This window comes from Corvus kubaryi, unplaced genomic scaffold (genome assembly GCF_017639235.1).
Source record: "Corvus kubaryi isolate FWS band 111438036 unplaced genomic scaffold, C.kubaryi_AGA036_p1.0 37387, whole genome shotgun sequence".
Taxonomy (NCBI): Eukaryota; Metazoa; Chordata; class Aves; order Passeriformes; family Corvidae; genus Corvus; species Corvus kubaryi.
Window position 1 is genome coordinate 1,638,637 of NW_024581129.1, and position 26,498 is coordinate 1,665,134.

A 26,498-nucleotide genomic window follows, 5' to 3' on the forward strand; every position below is an offset into this window, starting at 1 on the left:
TAATTTGTCCCTTTTTAATTGAAAAATGTAAAAAGGACTTCAGCTTTAAATAAGACATTTTGTACAAAGCTTGAGCACAAAAAAGTGAACACCAAAGTGTCGTTATGTAAACACCACAAATGTTACTCATTTGTTCAGTAAAGCACAGAACAGTGTGCGAGTTCCCCGTCCAGTGGGTGAGATTTCTGTAGCTGTTCCCCTCCCCTCAGACCTTACTGGAATACAGGAAACCCAGAAGCTTTGGAACATTTACAAGCTACAGTAGTCAGGATACATTGTGACTAAAGGATTTTTTTGTTGGTTTTTTTTTTTTTTTTTAAGGGATTGGTCATTTAAATATACAGAAGTACAATAATCTCACAGGTAAATGAATGGCAGCTTGGATTAGAAAAAGCACCAAAATATTTAATATACATCTGGCACAAATTTCACAAGAAGTCAGTAATGGACAAACCAATGCTTTGCTTATAAGAAAAGGAAAACCTCAGACTGTACTTAATGCTCTTCTTCCAAAAGGGACACAACAAAAACATTGCACTCAGGATTGCTATCAAGTAAAGACAACCTCTTATCACACCCTACTTGCATTGTGCCTTAGATTGCACATTCCATAAGATGCTGTTTCCATTCTGTTCCAGACACCAATGGTGAGAAAATTTGATGTAAGAAAAGTAACTGTAAAACTACAAACCAATTCAGTAGATTGGGATTCAGTAGATGCATTGTCCTGAAATTCTCCCAATTCTCCTCTAGATCAGGTTTCAAATTTGGCTGCATCCCCTTGAAAAAAAATCCTACACGAAACAGAATTTACTCCAGCTGTTTTGAAGCATTACATTTACACAGCACTTCTGATACTGCTGTCCCAAAGAGGACCCACGGGGCTGCTCTGTGACACGCAACACATTCATCATTTCCCAGAGTGAGAAAACTGGCTCATACAGGGTTATCTCCTGGGTAAGTCTGAAAAGGCAAAACACCCCCGGCACCCAGCCCGGCAGATCTGACCCTGCCCACCCTCGCTGGTTACTGAGGAGCCGAGAGGCCCAGCAGGGAGCGGTGCTCACAGGAGGCGCAGTGACAGCCACACAAAGCCTGCTCCCGTTGCTTCCTTAGTTACACCGAGTTCCTTCTCTGGGAGCAAACACCACCAAAGTGCACTCCTTCCATACGGGAGGACTCGAGGCTCAACTGGGGCCTCACGATCCACAAGAGAGAAACGAGGCTGCACCAACCAGCGCTCCCAGGCCGACCCTTCTCCACAGCCCATCAGGGCCCTGCGGTTGCTTCATTCCCTCAAGACCAGCCAGTGGAAACCCCAACAAAACGAACAGGACAGAACCCTGCCAATCCCATCCATGGCTCCCGGAACTTGAGTTACTCAACAACTAACAGCACAAGGCCCCAAAACCCTCCTGCCAGCCCATCTCTTTCTTAAAGACTACTTCAAACTTACAGATAAGAAAGCAAGTGTATTTTTAAATAACTTTGTTTAGCATGACTTAAAAAGTCACAACTTCAAAATATGGAGCACTAATCTGTGAAGTCCTCTAACATGTAACACACATGGGAGTAGCAGCCAGCCTTCAGCTCCACCGATACTCTGTGCAGGTTTGCCACCTCTGGTCACACAATCTCCACTCTCATGGGCCCAGAGAAGAGCAAGAGTCAGCAGCTGTAACTGCATAAAATGGCAACATTCAAGTAAACACGCTGCTTCAACAGTAGGCAACCTTTAGTCCAGATATAATTTACAGGGGGGGAAAAAAGAAACACTTTACAGCACAAACACTGGAGATGGATTTTTTTCCTGTGTGTGAAATGACATGTTATCCAAAAAGGGCTTATCTGAAGAGTGCAATTATGCAAAGATAGAAACTTATTAAAAATTAAACAAAAAACAGTATTACCTACAGAACCTGTTGGATTTTCAAAGACTGAGGATTGCAATAGTAGCAAGGAACCGCTGCAATGTCAGTGATTTAAGGCAAGCTGTTAGGACAAGAACGTACATGCTCCTTTTACCTTTTATCTCACATGTCCCCCGTTCTCTTGAAATACGTGCCCGTCCTCATAGTGCAAGAGGTCACACCCCAAAACCAGCCCTCACACTGGAAGAACCTTGCAGCAGCAGTTGCTACAGCATCGCTCTGTGGGGGATTTGCCGTGACAGCAACTGTGTTGCAGCTTGCTTTGGGGGAGGAAAGGAAGGACACAGATGTGTTGCATGGAAAAGAACACCCCCAATGCATTCATGAACACAGCTGAGCACCGAAGCCACTCCGGCATCTCCAGTTCCCTTGAGAATGCTCCAGCTTTGCTCAAGCACAAGGGTTTTATCCTGAGCATGATTCTGACCTCAGAGAGAAAAAGGATGAGTGCAGCCTTTGCACTTTCGCAGCTCCCATCTTTGCTGGGTGTTACAAGTCCAGTCCAACATGGAACAAAACACAGTATTTTTGATTAAAAGAAAAATACACTCATGGCACTGCATCAGGTGGGTTCCTAAAGCTTTTCAAGGGCAAATGAAAAGGCTGATGGCTCCCTCTTGGGGAGCAGCTGCTCCATCTTCAATTCATTGTCAGTCCAGGCAGCCTGACCAGGGAAGAGGAGGTGTGGTGACAGAAGCCCCTGAGCCACAGGCCACATAGCTCTGCTCGCTCGCTCTATTGCACTCCAAAAGTAGCACCCGGGAGGACCAACTCTTGCTTGCAGCTTGACCCGGCCCCCTTCCAAAGGGTCCTTTGCATACAGGTTAAATGCAGGATACCAAAACTATGGCAAATAGATAATACTTAACTTGGGTCAATTAAAAAAAATAGATTACTCATCCAGGCATAAAATCCTGGGACAAAAGGATGGTAGCCTTAAACTATTCAAGTCTAAGAACAAGAGGTAGAGATACCTACGTACTTCATGGTGAAGGAGTTACAGCCTTCTTTCTGTCTTACAATCTCATGAATTTCACTTCAGTTCACACTATAAAACCAAAGGGTCAATCTTCAATAATGCAGAGAGAAAATGTTAACACTGGTGGGTTCGTTTGCACACAACAAAATTTAAGCAGACATTTTGCTTTAATACTTATTTGAAAAAATATGTTTTTCTCTATATTGAAGCACTACCCTGAAGAATTTTGAGTTTCAGGTTAAGCATCTTCCTTTTTTATATGAAAGGCTAAATTCACATGCACACACTTTGAGCAGAGTGGGCTCAAGGGAAGAACTGGGTGCCCAATTTACTGATCACACTGCAGAACACAAGGCTGCAAGACCCAGAAACTCACAATGACTATTATTTACCAAAGAATGAGAATGATGTAACCTCAGCCAACAAACTATATCACAACTGAGGTGGCTATTAACTACATGGTTTCTTTAACTTTGCTGGGCTTTTTTTGGATACAAGGCTTAGAACTGTAAGTATAATAGTTATATTGACAGTGTCACAAAAAGTCTAAGGTCACTGGTCAGTGCATAGGTCTGGGAACCACGGGTGACAGGCTAGTCCTGGATCCGTAGGTTCTTCAGGCTCTGATGGACACACAGAGAGTGAAATAAAAGTCACCCAGTAAAGCTGCTGCTGCCCCCAGCACTGTGACCACCCCCGGTCCACGGGAGGAGGGGCTGCATCCCTCTGCCACGAACCCGAGCCACTCCCTCCTCAGCAGAGCAGCCTGAGCTCATTTCACGCTCTCAACTGTGCTTGGCTGAGAACTGTCCTGGTTCAGAGCTGATCCAGGAGATCAGCCGGGCCAGCCCAGGGAAGTGGCTCTCACAGTCCCAACTGCCAGAGCTGCAGCTGCTTCTGTGCCACCTGCCACACCTTCAGTCATTTTCCTGTGGTCCTTTCACTAGGATTGCACAGTACTAAAAAGCTGTAATTCTCCATGTAGAATAGCACCAGCAGCAAGTAAACTCACAATTTGGTGGTCAATTCCAACTCATTTCCTCGGTCATGTTTTATGGCCAGCTACGGGTGGGATCTTTCAAATCCTTACTTGAATCAAGAGATAGTCTTTGACCTCAGAAATGCACCCACACGAGTAAAAATTAGCGCAGTTAAGCCTCCAGTTTATATGGAAGCCAAATGTTAAAGGTGTTGCAAACTGTAATATGGTGTAGGTGGTGTTTTATTACTAGGGACTAAAGTTTACAGGAGTTGTATTTCTTTGCATATAAGAGAAGGCAATAAAATGCCACAGATTGTGGATGTCAGACCAGTTTTCCAGTATATTACTCTATCTATATAGTTATCTATAGTTATTTATCCCAAGTTGCAGCAGATTTACTACATGCATAAAGTTTCCTAATGCATAATCTAATTTTTTAAAAAATGAAACAGTTGCAATGGTTTCAAGGATTTCATGAGAATCACTGCTCACTTACAGTCCTGTGCCCTACACAATGAAGAATTAAATTATATAAAAATGATGAGTGAATGTATTTGGCCTGTTCCACAGATATTCACAGTTTAACCATTAAACAAGCACATTTTCAGAGGCTCCAATATTATTAAAGACTTCTCAGAAACACACACAAACCCCACTCCCTCACCCCAGCATTACAGAGTCCGGGCGAGTCTCGTTTGGGATCACAAAATCACCAGGCAATCCAAGAGAAGGTCTGACGGCCTCGCCCACTGCCAGCACTGCCAGAGAGCTGCACCTTCAGCTCCTGCTTCAGGAGTTTAAAACTGACACAGGTCTGGTGTGCATTCTGTAATTAAAGGACTGAAATCAGGCTAAAAATAAGTGATACTTTGCTAGGTAGATCATTTGGTTATTTTTGCAAGTACCCGGCCCAGTGGGTGGAGTTGCTCCTGCCCGGCTGGAAGCAGCAGAACAGGAGCAGGGCTGTCCCCCACACTGAACACGTGGGACCCGGCCATTGGCAATGGTATGTCCTTTTCCCAACAGGAAACCAGCTTTGCCCTTCGTGTGTGTTCACCTCTGCCTCTAAAAGGAAGCTGTATTACATCTGATACATTAAAATGGCTGAGCCTGATGTGCTACAGATTGATTTCCTCACTGCTGTCCACATTCTAACTGCAGGACAAACACCTTCCTTAAAGAGCTCTGTCCCTCATCCTTTGGAGCTGCTGCATGCTAGGGTGTAAATCACAAGCTGCCATGATCTGGTGTGCAAGCATGCACTGCCTACCCATTTGAATAGTTACTCTTCACATTCTGGACATTTTAGATTTCCTTTAGGGGGAAAAAACCAAGGGATGAACAAAAGCACACCTGAATGAATGAAGAGTCTCAAACTTACAAATACAGTCTTCATTTACTATCAAATCATTTTCCTTTTGGAACTTTTCCTAACAAAGCAGCCTCTGTTGGGAAATTTATTTTAGTCTTTTAAAAATAACAGCACCAGCAAAAGTCTCACCATAAATTCAACGATTCCAGCACGAGTGCTTTGGCCTGCTTTGCTCACCAAATCAGAATAAGGTTTTGCTGCCAAACACTTTTGTGCCACAGAAGGTTAGAGAAGCAAGGACAAAGCTTTGGGTGTATTTACCCAAAAAACAGCAACTTCAGGGTTCTCCTCCTGCAAAGCAACAGATTCAGCTGCATCTAAAACAACCACATTTGTTTTCCACAGCTTGTCTCCCAGCAAAAGTAGCATGGACTAAACTCTCCTTTTATTAGATGAAAGAGATGCTATCTGTGGCTTGTGGGTTTGTTTTTAAACAGTTTGCACTACCCACATTTTGTCAGTGATTTATGACCTCCGAGCCAAGCTACTACAGGGCTGCACACCAGCAAAGCCAGTCCCAGAACTCGGGCAGATCCTACTCCTGTTTCTGCTAACCCCCCTGGGGCACAGCAGATGTGCAAAGCTGACATCCTAGACCTGGTGACAAGCTCACCACTTAACACCTGTTTCCCTTTAGCTTTAAAACCCTTATATCACAAAAGCCATTAGATGCTATGGATGACTGTCCAGAATTTTTTTGTTTTGGTTTTGTTTTCTTCAGCTGAAGTTGTTTTATGATCCTGAAATGCAGCTCTGAAAATAAACAGTGTGTAACGGAAGTATATCAAATTCATTAAGCCAGCACTTGGCTATAGAGAAAGCCTTGGCAATCAATCCTTTTACCAAAAGGTGTAAAAAAGTTGACATACTAAAATTAAAAAAGGTAGCATCAATAACCAAAAAAGTTTCAACCAGTGTTAATAAAACTCCCTTTAAGTCACAACAATTTCAACAGGCAAATAGTCCCAATACAGGCATTGTAAAATAATAAATTGACTCCTATCCAAGTATTATCAAATCAGTCTAAAAATGACTCATCTACACTGTTGTCATTAAGAACACATTAAGAATTCACTTTTTCATCAGATGCCAATATTGTTGCTCCAGGAAGTGTGGAGTATTAACTGCAATTTAGCAATTAAACATATGCTTTAAAAAATTGGTTTGTCAATATTAATGCAAAAGATAGTTCCTTACATAGAAGTACTGTGCTTGCCAGACAAGTAAGGTAATACTTTAGGTATAAATCAAACAAGTTAAAGCAGAATTATACCACAGTTTTCCTTGAAGACTTAGGATTTGTGTGTTGCTTCTGTCAATGTTTAGCAAACTTAAGAAGCAGAACCTTTGGTTCTTTTAGTCAAGTAAAAATATTCTCATGTAACCACAAAAATACAACTTCCAGAGAAAATGGAAGTCCATCAACAAGTCCACTTTCAATAAAACTGAGGTAGTACTGCTCTTTTATTACATGAATGTGTAAAGAGATTTAGATACAAATCATCATCTACCACTCAGTTGACTGACAGGTACAGTAATTTTATAAAACAATCCCAACATTTAGTTTGAAAGTCCAAAAAAAGGAATGATCTGGACTCCTTCCCTAGGAGTTAGCTCAAAATGGGAATTAGCCATATTACAAAAAGCTGTTGCTTATGTTGGTTTTTAGAGCCTTATTACCCAGGATTAATGCATTTATAGTTAACACTGCTGTTCATCTTGGTATAAAACCTTAAAATTATTACAGCCTAAAATTTCAACAATGTAAACAGCACTACACACAGTACAGACCTGCCCTGACAGATGTAGTATGAAAAACTTAATCTGGCACTGTATAATTTAGCAATGTTAATTTAACCTAACTAAAAAGATCTACATTGTGCAAGAAGTATCAGACTTATTTATACTAATCTGAAGTCTTAGGAAAAAAAAAAAACAAACAAACCAAAAATGCTTAACTTGTAGCCAGGGTCAAATATTTCAGGGCAAGAATAAAAGGAATAACCAAAATTAAGAAAGTGCCTAAAACATGATACAGCATTTTAGAGCCCTTTCAAAGACAAGGCAGAAAAAGGTGTAAAGTAGAAAAATCTGGAGCCTCGGTAATTTCCAGAAACATCCAGAGTTTACATTTCGTGAAGGGCAACAAGTCGCTTTTGTCACTGCTGCTCGGCCGCCGCTAAGTCTGTTCGTCTGCACACAGGCCCTCTGTGTCCGAGGACAGAACACATTTGGTTTCCTCTTCCTTTTTCCTTCGTTCCATTTCCCACTCCACAAAGGTATCGAAGAGACTCGGCCAGGCCTCGTCCTCGCTGTAGTTGCTAAGGTCCGGTCCAATCACCTGAGTAAAATTTAGAAACATGTTCCACGTGTCCCGGGAGATTCCCTTGATTCCTGAGGGGTTCTTGATTAGGAAGTGTAACCACTGGTCCAAAATAGGGGGCTTGTTTTGGGTGAAGACTAATTTCCAAAGGGCAATGGCTATTTCCCGATGTAGCGACCTCTGTCCTTCTTCAGAGTCCAGGCCAAACTGGAAGGTGAAACGATAGAGATCCTTGAATTTATCTTCCTGCTTGGCTTCATTTAGGAGGCTGGGGAACCTTGCACAAATGCCATCAATGCTGTCTGCATTTATTGCTTTGCAGCCGTCAAAAAACTCCTTCCTGTTAAGCAAGAGAAGAGAAGTCAGAGTGAGCCCTTCCCACTGACCTCGCGTGCCGAACACGTCCCGTCTCCGTTCAGCTGCATCAAAGCAAAGAGGACCACCTGGACAAGACAAGGTGTACCCTCAAACCCAGTGGCACAAAGGTTTTGGCAAGGGGAGCTACTGGAAAGAGAGACAGTCCCAAGGCCTCAAGTCCTTAAGGCCTGGGGAACCACACACAGCCCCCAGGTCTGCTGGGGCACTGTTAGCCTCTCAAAGATTCTGCTCTCTGGCTTTTCTGGGCATTTCCACATCCTGGAACGCCTTTCACATTAACAAGTGAATCTAATTTACCACAGAAGAAATTCCATATGTTTGAAATGTTACCCCAACTTGATTCAATACTGCCCATGGCTAAATGCCCATGCTCTGGGTGAGCTATTTGCAAGAGACAGTGCAGTTCACTTCTGCTTTTCCTTGGTTTGTGGTTGCTCTTCCAGCCTGCAAAACCAAAAGGGAGCCACTGGTGTGGGTCAGCAAGGCACTTGCTGAGAGCACGGAAGGGAGCACGGCATCACAGGGGCTACAGCACAATGTATCAACACTGCTCGAAGCACCAGTCCTGTACCAAGTGGGTACACCTTTAGCTCCAGTTTCTCTGATGCTCCTGTGCAAGTGTTACAACCAGCCAGGAGAGCCAGCAGGCTGACACACGAGGGAAGACAAGAGATGGAGCAGCACTCAGGAGAACAGACCACACTGTTTTCCTTGATGGAAGAAGTCCATCAGCACCTGTACCATGGAGCATGCCCTTCAACAAATCTAACCTCTCACCACTAGATTTGTCCTCCCCAAGGAAATTAAAACCCGTTTATAATACTCATGGTAGCTGTGCAGAATCACAGACACTACTTACAATTCCTTTACCATCTTAGCAAATACCTGCATCGCCAGCCTCCAGTAAATCCACATTTGCATTCCAGAGTAACTCATCCTTTTGACACACACCCACAGCCACAAAGACTCTGAAGATGCTGTTCAGTGCACAGCAGAGGCTTGGGTCAAAGCTCTGAACACCAAAGTAATTTTTAAAGTTATAAGCTCAGTAAAAATAGGCAGCATTACTCAAACCAATCTAGGTAGACCAAAAAACAAAAAAATTCCTTCTCTCCCTGCAAGTCTTGTAGGCAGTCTTTACTTGCTCTTACCTGGACATTGCTAATCAAGCTGGGGGAGGCTGCTGCAGTTTGGGTTTGCTTGTGGGCTTTGTGGGATAAGTTTTAGCCCGTCCATTGTTTCCTGTAGCATCACACATGCTGTCAGCCTGCTGACTGAGGCCCTTGTCCAGCAGGGCAGACAGCACTTTGAACAGCAATCATTTGTCAGCCAGTATGAAACAGCTACCAGTGTCAAAACCCTCACATTTCCTTCCCTCTCTATGCTTTAACAGGATTACTCTTGGAAAAAGACATTAAGTGTAACACTGGCTGCACAGGAACAATTCTGTCATTCTTTCACAGACTGTTAACAGAGTTAGTAGCAATTACTAAAGAATCTCACATCACTTTAAAGGAAAAATTAATTTCAGTGTCCAATCTCATCACCATGATAATGCTGGATACAGTAAATTGCTTTTGGTAAATCAGGAATAAATTAATGTCTACAGAATCTCACTACACTGTTCATCACAAGCAGCATAATGGCCAAAACCACATCATCTGAAATCCAGTGTGAGGGGAAGGGGAAAAGAAGACAATACAAAGCTTACCTTCTGCAGTGGTAGGAATTAATTTGATCAAAATACAAATGTTAGAAGAAATAAGTAAATGAAGCTAATGAGGCTGTCTCTCCAATGTACTGCTGACAGGATACACTTAACATATGAAAATAATTACAAGTTCTACAAGAACTAACCTTGTAAATTTGCACATGGTAGCAGCCTGGAATTTCCAAGCCAAAACTAGTACTTTAAATTCAGTGGGATCAACACAGAGGTCATTGCAAAATCGTTCCATTCCTTCTTCCAGTATGGCATCTTCCCGCTCGTCCTTATACCTCCTGAATAACTCCCCAATCCTTTGAAGAGAAGATTCCTCTGCACTGCAAACAGAGTCTTTCTTTGTATCTCCAGAAAACGTCGGAGGCTGACTGGACTCAACGGCAGCGTCTGTTTTCTTTGTCCCATTCACAAGAATGTCTCCTGAAGCCTTCCCGCAAGCTGAGCCATGGTCGTCTTTGTGGACTGCACTTCTCTTGCTGTGGGACTTGCTGCCAGATTCTCTTTCCCCATTTTTGCTGCCAAGGGTAGAAGAAGGATTCTTGCACTTGGTGACACACTGGCCCATGATGTTGCAAGCCCAGCTCCTAGCGCGGTCCCCCTGCCCTTGGACACCCTCGCAGCTGCTCTTCAACACATCTCACCATGCCATTAGCAGCGCTCAGCTAACCTGAAAAACAGTTTCAGAGTCAAACTGCTGTGTTTCTACAAAGAATATCTGAAGTATTAAATGTGGGATAACATTTGCCATTAAGCGACCGACTTCAGGATATTTAAGGTTTGTGTACTGCAAAGGAGCAGTGTACACAAGGCTGGTATATGCCATAAATTTCAGGCAATTTCAGGCTGTTTTACCTAGAAAGCAATGCAGCTCACTCAGTGGCTGCACTATACTAACGGGTCCTAATAAAGGAAATTCCTAAAATTCTTACTGCAGCATAGGTTACAAAGAGGTTGATTCATGTACAGGCTTCATCGCGACAGACTCGTCTAACCCAGAAATATTTTAAAGGAAATGTTTTTTAAAAGTATACCCACACTTTATATATAGAATATAAAACACTGAAACAAAGCAGGGAAGGAAGGACAGGGACAGTGATGGGACAACCTGGCAGAGACCTAAGCACTGGATCTAGACTGTACCTTCAGCAAACCAGCAAAAGGGGCTTCTCAAGGAGGTGGGGAGGAGGGAGCTGGCTGTTGGCTGTTTTTTGGGAGGAGGAGAGAGAGTGGAAGTTGTGTGTTTGTTTTTAAACAGAGTTTGGAATCTAGATTTTTGTACTTAAAACGTACACAGAATGTGTTTGCAGAAAGGAGGCAACACTTCTTATGCAAGAGGGTGTTCAGGAACAGTTCATTGTTTCAAGTGGGCTCCTCCCTTCAGGTAAGGAGACAGACAGGGGAGGGGGCCTTCTTAATGAAACTTCTTCAGACAGACACACATGCAGATAAGAAGTAGTAATTCCAGTTCAGAGGGGTTTTTTTTAAATAAAAATTAAAACGCCGAAATGATTTCATCATACTCTCTTTTTATAGATCACAAAGCCCTGCATATTTGGAAAAGATATTTTAACCACAGAAAAGGGTTCTCCAATTTTCCCTGTTAAAACCAAGCTAACACTCTGACACTGTCCTATCAGCGAGCAGCCACACCATGGACAGTCCATTTCTCAGAAATGTCAGCTCCAAGAAAGCAGTTGCTTATCATATTCCTCCTTTACCCACTTATTTGCATTTCACCTCTGCTGTCAGTTAGGCAAAAGCTTCAAACATACAGATTGCCTTGACTTTGTGTACAGCTTCCAGTTTAGAATTAGAACAAGAAAGAAGAGAGACAAAAATTTAAAAATCAAGAAATACAATAGCTGTCATGTCAGTTTTACTGTATTCTTTCTTGGGCAAAGCTTTACTGAGACTGAACCCCTCTTCTAAGCTGTAAACCAACAGCAGCAGCAAGTACAGATGAATTCTCAGATATTAGGATTACAAAAACAAATCTTCTCTCAGCCATTATACCTGTTTTGACAAAACAGCACCTGTGCAGCTTCATGAGCAAAAAATTTTGCCAGTGGAACTACAACAGCCAAGATGCTGGATTTCACTGCCTGGCTTCCCTTTCCCTCCCCAGTCCCTTTTCTTAAGCACATAACCCATATACAAAACTAACAAATACCTATTTTTAAGAAGCCAAAGGAACAAACATATTATATATTCTTTCATCACAATGCTTTAAAGATGAACTTTGCAGCATCATTTTTACAGGCAAGCAAAGTTTGATTTAATGTGTTCAATAAATATTTTAATTAAAACAATTTTTAAAAATTAAAATCACTAAAAATAGTTATTTTAAAGGATTCATAAAAATATGCATGTCAATATAAACAATCCATAAGACAATTTCACTGGTCCTTAGTTCTTCACAGCTCTGTCAGTTGCAAAGCACAGCCTGGCACTGATTTCTGTGCTGCCAGGTGCCTGAGTAACATCGTCCTCTCCAGTCTACACCAGTCATTATTTCATTACACCAAAACAAACAGGATATTAGTAGGCAGTGTAAAAACTGCTTAGTGATTAACTCCCACATACCAGCTTTTCCCCCCCTCCCCATCTTTAAATTCATCAGAACTCAAATGCTCAATCTACACTAATTCTTGTTCTTCCATCAGTTTCTCAGAGGCAGCTAGCACCACACTGGACAGATTTTTCTTTAGAGAAAAGCATGCAGGTAAAAGAACAGAATAAAAAATCCTGAGTACAGACTAGTATTAGAGCTTAAAGCAGAGTCTAGGTAGTATAGAAAACTTTCTGCTCAAAGATGTAACAGCAGTTATTAGCTATTGTGATTTGGAACAGCTTTTCCCTGTGGGAAGGTTAAGGAACAGCTGCCTATCAGTGAACAGTACTTTCCTCTAAAGTAGTCAAATCACACACATCATAATTGACAGATTAATCGAATTCACTCGAGGAATCCCAATTTAAAGGGCTTTTTTTAAAAAAAGGCAGTTTGCAAGACTGTGTCCATAATTTTCCTAATACAAGTGACTCATGCTGTCATGCTTCCTAAGCAACAGCTTGTATTAACGATGATAACAATCTCATGTTCAGGTTTACAAAGTGACATCACCAATGTGATGAAACTGATGGGTTTTAAAGACATTAGCTGTCACAAAAAGAGCATTACAATACATAGAAGGAAGAAGTGTCCCACGAGCAGTTTTCAAAAACAAGCAAGCCCAATAGCATTAGCCCCTAGAGCGCAAGCTAACCACCTCCCTCACATCGTACCCCTCTAACAAACACATTTCCTGTACTCCTACTTGCCTTACAAAGAGCTGAATGCTGCTCCTGAACAGCCACTGCCTGGGCACTGCTAGCACTGCTCTTCCCTGCAGCAACTGAGTTCTTCCTTCCTCCTCCCCCTGCTGAGGAGGTTTTCAGAGCACAATCCTACTCCTTATGAACAAACACTAGAAGATACTGATGTACAGTTGCTGAAATTCCTCACTTTTCTTCTACATGAAACTTGATGCCATGTGCCAGATACTTAGAAGCATTCTACCCCAAAAATAGCAAAACCAGCTCGGGAAAAAAAAATCCAGACTGCATCCGCTGGCAGCTTGTGCATGTATCTGGTTTTGTAAGAGAAAAGTCTTCTGGCACTCCATCAGTTACCCTTTTGTAAATTGCCTTCGCTGAGCTGGATCCACTTCACTAACTAGTCACCTCCGCTTCCTACATGACTCAGGTTTCAAGGCATGAAAGGAACAAGAGCCTCGGAAGGAGATAGAAACAAGTGGGAGAAGCCGGCCCTTTTGTTAAGGAAGGCTGGAGAGAGGATCTAATTGCAGCATCAGGAGCTGCAGTGAAGGCAGCGTTCAGGGAGTGGGAGAGAGCACCCTCAGGAAGGTGAACGGGGCCGTGCGCTCGGCTCCAGAGCACAGCAAGTGTCCCGGCTGCGGCAGCGCCGGGAGCTGCAGAGAGATCACTCCCAGCTGGGTCAGGAACTGCCAGTATAAAGTTCTCGTGTACCCCAAGGTTACACCGGACTGGTGGCAAAGCACCAATTCCCAGAAGGATCAGTGCCCAAAAGCAAAATTACTAACAGGCTTGTGCAGCATAAAAGCAAGACATAAAAGGCAGCAGTGACCGCTACTTTTGCCACTCTACTAAAAAGGATCAAAATTCAGGGCTAAGGTTGGAATGCGCTCAGCACTTCAGGATGCAGTGCTCCCAAAGAAGTCTATTACTCAGAAAAGTATTGAGCAATGATCTCCAGTACATATGAATCACCAAGATGCCCATGAGGCCGTCTTCCACATCACAGGATCTGCAAAGCAGAGATCCACAATGACGTTCTCTGCACCTTTCTAGAAAGGAGTCAGCAGCTGGGAACACAGGAAGATGAGTGCTGGTGAATACAGCCAGCTAAAGGAAAGTCACCCTCTAAGAACAAAGGATGTGCAGAGCCATATGGCCCCACACATTAAATGAAAACCTAGAGAAGATTACAAAGGCCTTTCCTAATGCTTAGTGGGGCTTTTTGATTTGGTGAGGGTTTTGTGTGGGGTTTCTTTCTAAGTGCTGTAAGGAATTTGCAGCATTTTTCCTCCATTTTCAAGTGACCAGATCACACATAACCCAAATTTGAAGGGAGCAAAACAAAGTGACTCAGTAATAACTCTCAATCATACAGGCACACCGTGGAACAATTGAAAACAGCAGCAATGAAGTGGGGGGGAGCTGGCAGGAGGAGAGAAGATGCAAAGGAGATATTTAAGTAACCCTGTATTTTTCTTTAATGACTGATGTTATTGTAGCAATAGAAATTATTGGATATGTCCAGAGAATAACAAGCAAAACAAGCATTATGCTGTTTAATAAAGTGTTGCATCAGAAGGTATTTATAATGAGTTTCAAAACACAGAAAGTATCAAGAGAATAGAGGGAAAAACTTTCCATACGTTCAAGAAGACCTCGAAGACAAATTTAGGAAATCTCATAACAAAAGGGGAGACAGCTCAGCCAACCACTAAATCCCTTTCCAAGTAGCATTGCACTAGCTAAGGCAAAGACAACATTGCTAGAGCTTAACTAAGCCTCAACCCAGCCTCAGCTTTTCACAAACACTTGAGCATAGTCTGCAAGAATTTTACAGAATTCCACTGTGCATTATCTACCTTTTAATGGACAGGGATACATGACTTTTTGACTTTAAAAACAGCTGAGAGTAGGGAACAGTATCATGGATGCTCTGTCTGTTTCCAACTCTGAACAGATACACAGAGCTTCCCACTGGGGAGGCAGGAGAGGATCACTGCCACTGCTGAAGCAGAAGCAATTGCTGCTCTAACAATTGTGCTGGACAAGTGATCTTGTAAGCAAACATCTAATACTTACTTAGTTTCAGCTACACAGGGAATCATTCCACTAGCTGCACAGCTTCCTTTAGGCTCCCTGGGTTCCACATAGAATGCTGGAAGACAAAAGACCACACAAATCTTTACATTTAGGAGAGGCTATGAAAACCATGAAATGCACCAAATCACTGAGAACCAACTGTGTATTTAATAAAACCATTCAGAGCCAAACTCCATTTGTTCAAAGAGTCATTTTATAAAATACTACTTCACTTTTTTGACTTATAAAGTAGCATTAACACCATTAACTCTGCATTGTCATATAAACCATAGAACAGGTACTGAAAACAACAGACAAATTCAAATGTTTGTTAGGAGTAAATAGACACTTCCGGATACTTTTATGGCTTTCAGCATGGCAGAGTTAATTCCTCATTTCATGCACTCAAAGCAAAGCAGAGGACATGCTATCACTGTCACTGCATGTTAGCTGAGCGCTGTTTAATCTGTGAATGCCAGACAGCTGCTACCTAGCAAAGCATAATTTGGGTCTGGAGAGTAATTCTCTTTTTTCATTCTCTAGCACATTCTTTTCCATGTTTGTTTTCCTATGTTCAGTCGAGCTGGCTCAACTTCACTTCTCTTAAATTCACAGCTCTGCTGTATAACTAGGAACCTCTGAAGAAATGACAGACAGAGGTATGTCTGGTTTGTGTAGCAAGAGCTGCAACTGCAGCCCCTAGTCAACACCTCTGCATCTGATCTAGAAGAAAAACACAACAAGAAATCTCTGGCAAAGCTCCCCTGCTCTACCATACTAACATAAACACTAAAACATCTTTACAGCTCTTAGTACACCTAGGGAGCAGACAGGTGATCAAAAGCTGCCTTGCTGCATACTTACCTTTACAGGAGATTGACTTCTTAGGAAACAAGCAGGAACATTAGCTTGTTCAGAGCTTTCTGCAGCAGAAGGAGGGGGCTCAATGTAGAAGGACAACCATAAAACAAGGTCTTGTCATACATGCCAATCTCCACATGAGTTTTCCCCGAACCTGAATCCTATACGTGGATTAGGAAAATCTGACTGACACATAAAACCTGCTTTAGACCAAAGCTGTTGATAAGAGCTTTAAAAGCCCCAAACATTTCAAAATGCCTGGAAACTCTGGGGTGGTACTTTCACTCATATACACACACAGAGCAAAAACATATCTCCACTGAACCATTTTTAGGCATTTACTGTTGAGATGGAGACCAAAAAGTCTACTCCACACTGGGTTTATATACTCTTCTCTCAAATTTCATCTTCCACCAACAACCAACCACCCTTTTTCCCTCCTCCAGGGCTTCACAGCTCTTTTAGCAGACACTCCTGTGGGTGCACAGCCACCAGCCAGCTTAAATGTGCAGGGGAGCAGAGGAGTGTCTGCCTCTCTCCCGGTGGAAGTACTAGCTTGAATTTCTTCCTATTTGACCATAGCATCCCATGAATTTCAAGAATTTAAGAAAATGTAACATCTGGCACATCTATGTTAATTTCTTCTGGCCTTCTGCATCTACATAATTCCTTTTATAAATCACCAGGGAAGAAAGAAGAAAAGGGAGGGACACAGGGTGCTGTGCAGCCTCATTCCCCAGGAACCTAAACTGAGAAGCAACATCTTACAGTTCACATTTTGAAAAATCATTGTCATGGCAACTTTTTGCAATAAACTACTTTTCAAACATATTTGTATTTCTTTGGAAAAGATCTATGATCCACCAAATCTACATTTCCAGTTGACTTACTGCACGTACTGGAAGCAAATACTTATTTCAAGTTCAAAAGAAGCTGAATCTGATGGAGATCAGCCCTACCCAGCAAAAGCCAAACTTTTTCAGGTTGTTTGAAGTAATTTTCATGTTGGCTGACCTATACACACACACACACACTGACTGGAGCCAGAAATTTTAACATCTGTTAGAACCACCAGCTACAATTCTTCCTTCCCCTTTCTTTATGTTTCTGGCCTTCCAAGTTGTCCATTTAACCTTTTAAAATTTTTTAATGTAGTAGCATGTGTAAACTTTGAAAACACAATTATAGGATATGGAATAAAAGGTTAGTATGAGTTAGCAGTTAAAAGATCAAGCTCTTCAAGGCTGTATTTAAAGGCTGTCATAGCACAGCAATGCACTGTGGCTGACTGACTACATCCTAAACCATGTACAGTGACTGCAGCGGGGGTGGAGAGAAGCATCAGCACGTTGGTGGCACAGGTTTCGGTTCAGTCCTTGGGCCACAGTCGCACGGTGTAGCCGTATGCTGTGGTCGCCAACATCCCTCCCCCTGTGCTGCTGTGGAGCAGCAACACCACAGCACAGGAACTCAGACAACAGCCTGCACTGCTCGTTAGCAATCCCTCAGCAACCCGCAGGGAAATGTAAGTAAGGAAACAGTGTGGACCCTCGGGATTATGGAGGCCTTTGTTTCGCTCACCTGCCTCTTTTCGCACCTGTGTCTAAGCCCCTTTGCTCTGACACTGGCTGTGAGGATCAGTGCAGACCCTCCACACCCTCAGCAGCTTGCCCAGAGGTAAGAGCAGGCAGCTTTCTCACCAAAGGTAACTTTCTTTTCTCCCATGTGGGGAATCAGTGAAGAATCAGTGGTATTTTTTCCCTCTTCAACAGGCAGAAATTGAAAGGATCAGTGCTACATGTGGAAACTTTCACTGTGCATTTCAGTTCTACACTACAATACCAAAGCACTTTGTGCACAAGTGTTACAGCATAAAACAAACTTCAGTCAAAGCCAGCATGTTATGGGAACTGCTTATTTCAAGCCTTAACCTGCAATGAAACTTTCTCAGCAGAAGCATTCTGAGTGCAGCACAATGGCATATAATGGACTCTCAGGAGCCCAGAACACACCTCACCACATCCTCAACCAAGCACTGTGCTAGTACCAGTCTGTCACACTGATCTGCTCCGCACCACTGCTGCACAAATACATTTATGCAAAGTTACTCAAGAGGAAGTCTAAAAGCAGGAAAGTCCTGCTGCAATTAGTTGAAATGAATTATTAGTTTGTGAGGCTTCCTGCAGTTGAAGAACCTTTCAATGAATTACAGACAGGTTATGGTTTTGGGAGCAAATACACAAGAACTTTATCAATCTGCTCCAAACCAGGATAACAAACTATTTCTGATTAGCCTCAGTTTGAGCTTTGGAAACAAAACAGCTTAAGAAATGTGATCAAACTAGGTAAAATTTGATCCTAAGAACATGCCTGCATAGAGTAGAAGCTAGTTAAGTAGACACCTGAAAGGGCACCATGCTGAGTTTTGGCTGCCACTTGGCAGAAGGCAACATGGCAGTCTATGGGAATACCAAGCCAGGCAACAGGTATGTTGGAAGCCTGAATACCTTCTCAAATGAAAAGTGGACTTCTCTGAGAAAGGCCATACTGGAAAGGATTTACTACTTTGGCAGGGAAGAGAAGGCCAGGTACAAAAATACCCCAAAAAAATCAGAAACAACTTCACCACATTTACAGTCCATAATGCCAGGCCAGGTCTCAGGGCCAAGAATCAGAGCTATCACCAAATCTCTTCCTACAGCAACCCTGCCAGTCACCAGGATGCAGGCAAAAGTCTCTTAGCAAACAACTGAGCCTTAACCTGGTGTGCTGTCACTCCAAGTCCAGAGCTTGCTCATCAAGAGAGGTTTTTCCACTCAAGACCGGGCAGAAGAAACCCACTTTCTGCACTCTTGAAGAGCACCTGACTCTGTGTGCACTCACACAACACCGCATTTCATGTTCAAAGTCCAACAAGTAGTCTTAAGAAAAAGTGGAACAGATGTTTCAGATCTGTAGCTCACTGTGTGCAGCTAATTGTGTAAGGCCAGCTTAAGGAAAAACGAATAATAGTGTGAAAAATGATAGGCAGAGAAAGAGTAAAGCACTTTACAACTTTTTCTTATGGAAGACACATTCCTTAAGCAGCTTTTTCAGCAGACACACGCATCATCCTTGAATCCCTCCCTTCTCTTTACATTCTCTAGCCACACAATACCTTACTGATTACTTCTCATTGTTTTTCCATTTGGCCCCATTAAAAAGTTTTCAATTGTTTCCTATTATGTGCTTCATCTTACTTTATTAGGTGGGTGGAATGATTTGTTAGGATTACTGTCTTTTCAAAGAACAAACCCAAGTCCGGTTAGCTAAACAGAATATAATTTTAGAAGGGTGCCTTCAGGTGCTTTTGTAATGTAAATAAATTAATGAACTAATTAATTCAGCAGCAGTACTTGTTTTGAGAAGTCTATTTAAGCTATGAGCAAGACAATGGGCAGAGGGGAAATCAAGACAGCCAAACAACGGGGCTGTTCAAGATTATGCCATCAGTTTTCAGTAAAGCTGAAACCACAACCCAAACCAGATTCCATCCAATTCCCTACGTCGTAGTCACTCATTTATTCTCATTTATTTCACTGCGCATAACTCAATCGCCTTCAAAAAACAAAGGTTCATTCCCTGAGGAATTAATCTCCATCCATTTAAAAACTACCAATATTCCCCTCCTCCCTCAAGATCCTTGTCAAAGGCCATACAAGGTCCAGCATGTACAAAAAAGCAAATTATCTTCTAACAAGAGTTTGTGTGTTTTTTCCCCTTTCATTTGCAAAGGGTGGTAAAAGAATAATCCTTCACTATTTTTCCAGGGTACACTGTAACTTTTGCACAGCATGACAGACCTTTAACACCTCGGTATGTATTATGAATAATTAAAGCAGCTCATGCCAAGGGAAGAGCTACTCTGTGCTGACACAACCAGTTCACATCTCTACAGCAAAACTGCAGGTTATGGGACCAAAAGAAACCATGGCCCCTGGGTATTTGACAGAGATGCATTCCACTGAAAGCATCTGAAAGTAGTTGTGCTACAAATATTTACCTTACCCTGGCTCAATCCATTCTGCAAATTAACCTATGGAAAATTGCAAGTCTCTGTAGCCAAACCAGAATAACTTTGAAAAACCACCTCGGTCTACAATCTACTTGGCAATGGAAAGAAAAACATTTACTTTTAAACTGAGCTAAGTGTGCACAGATTTTCTTTTACACTGAGTTCAGCTATCAGACTTCACCTTGAAGTGTCTGAGGTGCCTTCACCAATTACATTCAGCTGAATGTAATTCAGGTAGATTATCAAGTGACTCCTGTAATAATAAGATATGCTTTAAACTAATTGTAGTAAGTAAATAACTTCATATTTCTTACTGCTCTCAACAATGAAGAAAAGACAGCAGTCACACAAAAAAAGGAAGCCCTTCTAGCAGTTCTGGCTAACAGTGTCCCTCTCCAGCAGAAAGCAGTTGTGAGAACAGTGACCCACACAGCCCCTAACACTGAAGGGACAAGTCTAAAGACAAGAGCCAGACCACCTCATAAGATCCCTGCTGGCAGCAGATGCTCATAAGGAGTTTACAGAAGGGCCACTGGCCATCTCAGTGAGTGTAACACAGTTTACAGGCTGCCAGCCAAAAGAATCACTCATTGCATGCAGTTGTGTAGGAACTTCAGTACCAGCTGACCACATAAATACTGGAATCATATCTAAGTTATGTAAAACAAATTGTTCTAAGTGAAAGCACTGACATATGAAAGTGCTTTAAGAGCATATGCTTGGATTTTTAAACTGACTGCAGTTTCTAAAGCAGAAAATACACACAGCCACCTGCTGAAGCCCTAATTCTCTCTCCTGATTTGAGTCCCAACTTCCCTATTGCAGTGAACAGCATCACCATTTCCCACTGTACAAAGGATGCTGCAGTATTTTGATACTAACTGTATCAGCAGCTTCAAAGGAGCTCCTTTTGAGTACTTGAACTTGGTCAGCAGTTGTATCAGACTCTCAGCTCTCCTTTAGAAATCTGGTGGCATTCAACCAACACACACTTTTCATAAGTTTTCACATATTTTTGAGTTCTCTTGACATTTTGTGCCTCACAAGAAACCAGGTAGGTATCTATCCTGTACTTCATGAGACATAATCACTAACTCCAAGCACAGGTAACTGCTGGAAGCTGGAATACATCAGATCTTTGGCACTCCAGGCCACCCATTTTTATGGTGATCCAGAATACTTGAGGCTTTCTGTACAGACTCATTGGCAATGAAAATATTGAACAGTCAGCATATGACCAAAACCAAGCGTGAGGACACCTGTGTTTGTGAGTCTATTACTGAGCTACACATGCCTCCCATAATCATAGGCACTAAGATGATTTTCTCCCTCCCTTTCCATTTTAAAACAAAAGGATAAGACTGACTGCATTACAAGTTTCAAAGTTGCAGGAGGAAAAGCATTACACACACAAAAAAAACCTCAAAGTAAGAACTAAAAACTGTCACTTTATGCTACTACATGGATGCAAAAATAAGACTGGTATATTTCAGGAGCACATAATCCTTTTGGTTGAAAAAAACCCACTTATGTTCACTAAACAGGAAAAGTGAGACAACAAACAACTACGACTGTCATACTGTCTCTGGCAGTCTGACTTTGTGGGAATAACAAACTGTGACAGGAGGTCAGGAACAGCATTCTCACATTTTGCAAAGTAAGTTTTGTCTTTCACAAGACAGATGCTGTAGACAGAACAGCATTTATAACCATTCTTTCTGAGACACCAGAAGATTATACTAGCTTATTCTCTTTACTGGAATCCTGTCTCACCACCTATGCTTTTGTTGGTTTCTCTACAGTATTCCTAGTTCTGTGAAAGAGTTCTTTAATACTTACATCTAAGTAGTCCCCTAACTGGCATTCTTCTAGCAGCAAAACACTGCAATTAAATAACCTTTAACTAAAATCCAGATTTTCTGCTTCCTTTAAGATGCAGATCATTGGACCAGAGAGCTGCCCCCCAAGACACATGGACAAACTGGAGACCTAAATGGGTCAGTTCTCAGATTATCTTTTAGGCAAGAAGCTTTGATTCCCTACTTGCTCTGTTATGGTCAGCAGTGAGATCAGAACGTAAAAACACCATCACACTATCACACCAAAGCCACATGTGACAAGGAGAACCTCCTCATCTCACCACAAAGACCACTGGCACTTGTGCAGGGGAAATCAGAGCTCCCCTTAGCTTTGCCAACCCCCACCTCCCTGGGGCTCTCCAATTTGCTCACCCCCAGTCCGTCGCCAAGAGCCTTCCTCAGGGAAGGGGGAAGCCAAGGTGACAGTGAGCAATGGGAGCAGTCTGCAAGTCTCGGCTTTACTCATCACTCCCTGGGAAGGTTTCAACCCAGATCTGCAATTACCTGACTCAAGTGAGAGGCAAAAGAAAGGAGGGGAGGAGAAAAGAGAGATCACTGTTTCAAAAGCCACACTCGAGACGACTTACTGTACAGAAGACACGGAGAAAATCTGCACAGACAGTTTACTTGTGTCACATGTTTACAGGGGGTAAATTGCAGTTGGCACTTTACCAGAAGGCAACATTTGCCTTGAACATTTGCCATGAAATTACCATTGTTTCAAGTCAAGTTACTATGTTATTACTGCTGGGTAACTTAAGAGTCAAGTACACAATTAATCCGTGTCACCAATGAAGATAGTCTGCAAAACATTACAGCCATTAATCTAGTATTTTTAAAAAGGAGGAAGGGGTAAGAGACAAAAGAACTTACTAGACTTCCAGTAACCAGAAGACAAAGCCTATTAGTCAGAGGCAAATAGGGGAAAGGAAGCCAGCAAGATAAGATGCAGACCCCTAGGGAGATGCAGCCAAAGAGAAGGAGCCCAGCCAGGGAATTCTGATGAAGCTGTTAGGGGGGTTCCCTCTTATCTTCCTGTGACTACCAAGTCCCTCGAGTGTTTACAGATTGTTCTTTCAGTCTTCCAAGAATTCTGGCTACCAATATTGAGCTCCTTCTGTATTTTTAAGTATGAGGATGAAAGAAAGGACTGTTTTTCTAACATCCCATGCTTCTATTTTTATAACCTCTTCTTACTCAGAGCAGAGTTTTCCTGTTACATTCACATACAGACCCATGCGCCTAATGGAACAATAACATTGTTTCTGCAATTTGCAAGTTCTTACAAACTGCCAAAACCCCATCATGATGGATTTTATAGTGCTCCAAGGCTCTAAATTAAATTTACCAATGTTTCCCTGGCACCAATAAAGAAAATCAAGTGCTTCAGTGTAAGACACATCTGAGATTTGCTGGGGCACTCTCACTCCCTCCGACCTGCAGCCGTGCATCTCTATATCCAAACCCTCTGTGCATTTCTTTCTGCCATGAGGAAATGCAAGTGTAGAAGAGTTGTGTCTGTCCCTTCTTCTTCCATCCCCTTCCCATCTGCTTTATACCCCACTGCCCCATACACACCACACAGGACTTCTTCCTGTTCCTTAAGCCGAACTAAAGCATGCAGCAGAACCAAGCCTCTTCCTTATCCACTCCCAAATTTGTCAGAACACATCCTAGAAGTCTGTCAAATTGTCTGGCAGCCCTTCTTGTTCAATATATATTTCTTCAATTAATTTCAATGAGGGTCTTCCAAAAGAGCTGTTCTTAGTTTTCTCTCAAAGCCACTCCTTCATCTGATCATCTTTATTCAATACAATTCATGCTAAATGGAAGCAAGATGTAATTATTAATGAATTTCCAAGATCAACAAATTATAAGAACTACTGACAGAAATCAGTGAGAATTTTCTATGAACACAACAACACTCAACTTTAAAATAAAGCAAGAATCTGGGCAGAAAAGGCACCTTACACAGCCTTGAAGATCCTGATTTACAGCTCATATTGCAGGCTGTCAGTCTCATAAAGAAAGCAGCCAAGTAGTACCAAAGCTGTAAGTTCCCCTGTTATTAGTTTTGTTACTTTTTTTTTTTTAAGAATTACAGTCATTCATGCCTACATACAACTTGCTATTGGGAACATTAGGAAATAATCAGAGTTTTAGAAATCATTACAAAAGCCGGTATTTGCAGTAAGTTTGTAAAGCCAGTTGCACTTTGCAAATCTGAGCTATTCAACACAGATCACAAGCTCCCCTTTTTCTGCTGATGCGCAGAAAACCTTTGCTTTAGACTGTGAGCTGCCTTTCATGTAAATGCGAATGTTTTCCACAGATCACCATGACACACCTGCGTGGGGAAGACTTTGAGGACAGACTACAGAACCGACAAGAACACGAGGTCAGATCTCTTTACTTTCACATGCAATCTTAACTAAGGGGCTGTGTTTCCTCTTCTGAGGATTATCTTTCACCAGGGAAACGCGCAGCAGTGTTCAGATGCACACGAGTACTCAGACACTCTCTCTTCCCATTGCTGTAGCCCAAATAAAACACTAATACTGTAGCTACACATTAACTGTTTAACAAAGAGTTTTTTAAACACATCAGAATTTGTTCAGATGATGTTTTTTGGTGAACTGTTCTCTCAAAAAAAGACAGACCATGCCAATGAGGCCTGTAATTTTCAAAAAGGTAGGGCAGTTCTGTGCTTTTTGTTTGTACAGCAATACCCCCTTTTCTTTCCAGAGCACTTAACCTTTAAATTATGTGTCAGACACTGCCATTCAAAAAAATATACCATCTGTGGATCAATGCTGTATTCTGACACTTAGCATCAGCCTGTTCAGTTATCAATGTAACATTTTGAAGGGCAGCATATCAGCAGTGTTAACTATTTAAAAGATAATCAATGATTCTTTCCAACAACCAGAGCACTGATAGGATAGGCATATTCTTCCAACCAATATTTGCTCGAAACACTGATTATGCAAATTATAATTCAAGTAGTTATGAGTAGCTTATTAGTACCACCACAGCCCCAGAGAGTGATTAACGCAGATTGCAGCTTGCACAGGAAGGGTAAACACGTTCAAGGGAGGGAGGAAGAGCTGAAGCAGGAAAAAAAAGCGGCTGTGCGAAGGGGGTATGCTCAGATAGAGAGAACTACCTTGAAAATAAATCGCTTTACAGTTTATTTCTCTGTCTTTTTCCTGAAAACACTACGAACATTCACGGTCTAACGGGACACGTGAGAAGGCTGGGCACGAAGCGCACCCGAACAAAGCAGCCGCTCTCCCCGGCCCTGGGGGGCTGCGGGGCCGCCGGTAGCGACCATCGTAAGGGACGTGTTAGGACCCTGCAGACACCGGAACGGAGGAAACCAGGAGAGCCAAACCCCGGGGCGAGGCAGCACCGCCGCTCGGGGCACGGGGACGAGTGTGGGGTGGGCTCGGCCCGGAGGCACCGAGAGCCCCGGGACCGCGGGGCCGGACCCCACCGGCACCATCCGGAGCAGCGCCCGGCCGGGACCGCCCCGCCCGCGGCACCGGGGCAGCGCCTGTGCGGCCGCTCCCGGCGGGCTGTCCCGGCGCTGCACGGCTGCGGCTCGGGGGGCCCTGACGTGAGGGGGCGGCGGCGACAGCGCGGGGCCCCTCGAGCCCAACCGGCCCTGGCGGGGCTGAGGGGCAGCGCGGTGGCCACGGACGAAGCCCGCCGCCGTCGCCCGGGCCGTGCCGAGCCGCGCCGAGCCCCGCGCTGCCCCCGCCGCTCCCACCGCCGCTCCCCCGCAGCCCGGGCGGACGGGAAGAGCTCCGGTCCAATTCACTCACCTCCGCGGCGCCGAGCGGCTCTGCCTCCGCCGCATCACTTCCGGGCGAGCGCTCAGCTGGCGGACGCACCGTGACGTACCGTGACGTAACGTGACGTGCCGTGACGTACCGTGACGAGGGGCGGGGCGCGCGACGCCGCACGCACGGTGAGGGCAGGGAAGGCGGCGGCTCGCGCCTCCCGCGCCCACCGGAGCGGGGGCAGCCGGCGGGGCGGGGCCGCGGCCCGGCTGCACCAAGGTAAACCGGGGGAGGGGGGGAAGGCGGGCGTACACGCGGGGAGGGCGGAGGGAGGGGAGAGGCCGGAGGCGCTCGCGGTGGGCCGTCCCCCCTCTGCTTCGCTCGTTGGTTCCGCCCGGCTGCGGGGGCAGGGCCGCCCCGGCCGCCAGGGGGCGCAAGGGCGCCTGTCCGGGCAGCGCCTTCTGGTGGCTGCGCGGCTCCAGCCCGTGGAGGGGCGGCAGCGCCATCTTGACAGCGGCGGCGGCCGTGGGGGCGCCCGGCATGGGCAGCGCTCAGTGACCCTCAGTGCTCAGTGCCCCACAGGGCTCAGTGCCCGCAGCGCTCAGTGCCCCACAGGGCTCAGTGCCCACAGGGCTCAGTGACCCACAGCGCTCAGTGCCCCACAGGGCTCAGTGACCCACAGGGCTCAGTGACCCACAGGGCTCAGTGCCCGCAGCGCTCAGTGCCCCACAGCGCTCAGTGACCCACAGCGCTCAGTGCCCCACAGCGCTCAGTGCCCCACAGGGCTCAGTGCCCCACAGCGCTCAGTGACCCACAGCGCTCAGTGCCCACAGCCCGCAGTGACCCACAGCCTGCAG

The 26,498-nt window shown here is 43.9% G+C and overlaps 2 protein-coding genes across 4 annotated transcripts in view; one reads left to right on the forward strand and one right to left on the reverse strand.

The window, feature by feature from the left end:
* DCUN1D3 (defective in cullin neddylation 1 domain containing 3) lies at positions 1-25,785 on the reverse strand. Of its 3 annotated transcripts, none has more exons than XM_042037614.1 (4): positions 25,684-25,785; positions 15,083-15,158; positions 9,823-10,355; positions 1-7,927 (listed from the first exon to the last, which is right to left on the reverse strand). In XM_042037614.1, exons 3-4 carry the CDS (start codon positions 10,251-10,253, stop codon positions 7,444-7,446), a joined length of 915 nt encoding a protein of 304 aa, XP_041893548.1. In that variant the 5' UTR covers positions 10,254-10,355; positions 15,083-15,158; positions 25,684-25,785; the 3' UTR covers positions 1-7,443. The 3 variants fall into 3 exon arrangements, with proteins under 3 accessions (XP_041893548.1, XP_041893549.1, XP_041893550.1); XM_042037615.1 differs by lacking the exon at positions 25,684-25,785 and adding an exon at positions 15,947-16,035; XM_042037616.1 differs by lacking the exon at positions 15,083-15,158 and having other exon boundaries at positions 25,684-25,779.
* LYRM1 (LYR motif containing 1) overlaps positions 25,776-26,498 on the forward strand; it is an 11,827-nt gene continuing 11,104 nt past the window's right edge. The window contains exon 1 of the mRNA XM_042037617.1: positions 25,776-25,920. The gene's annotated coding sequence lies outside the window, so the exon portion shown is untranslated. The remainder of the gene's footprint in view (positions 25,921-26,498) is intronic.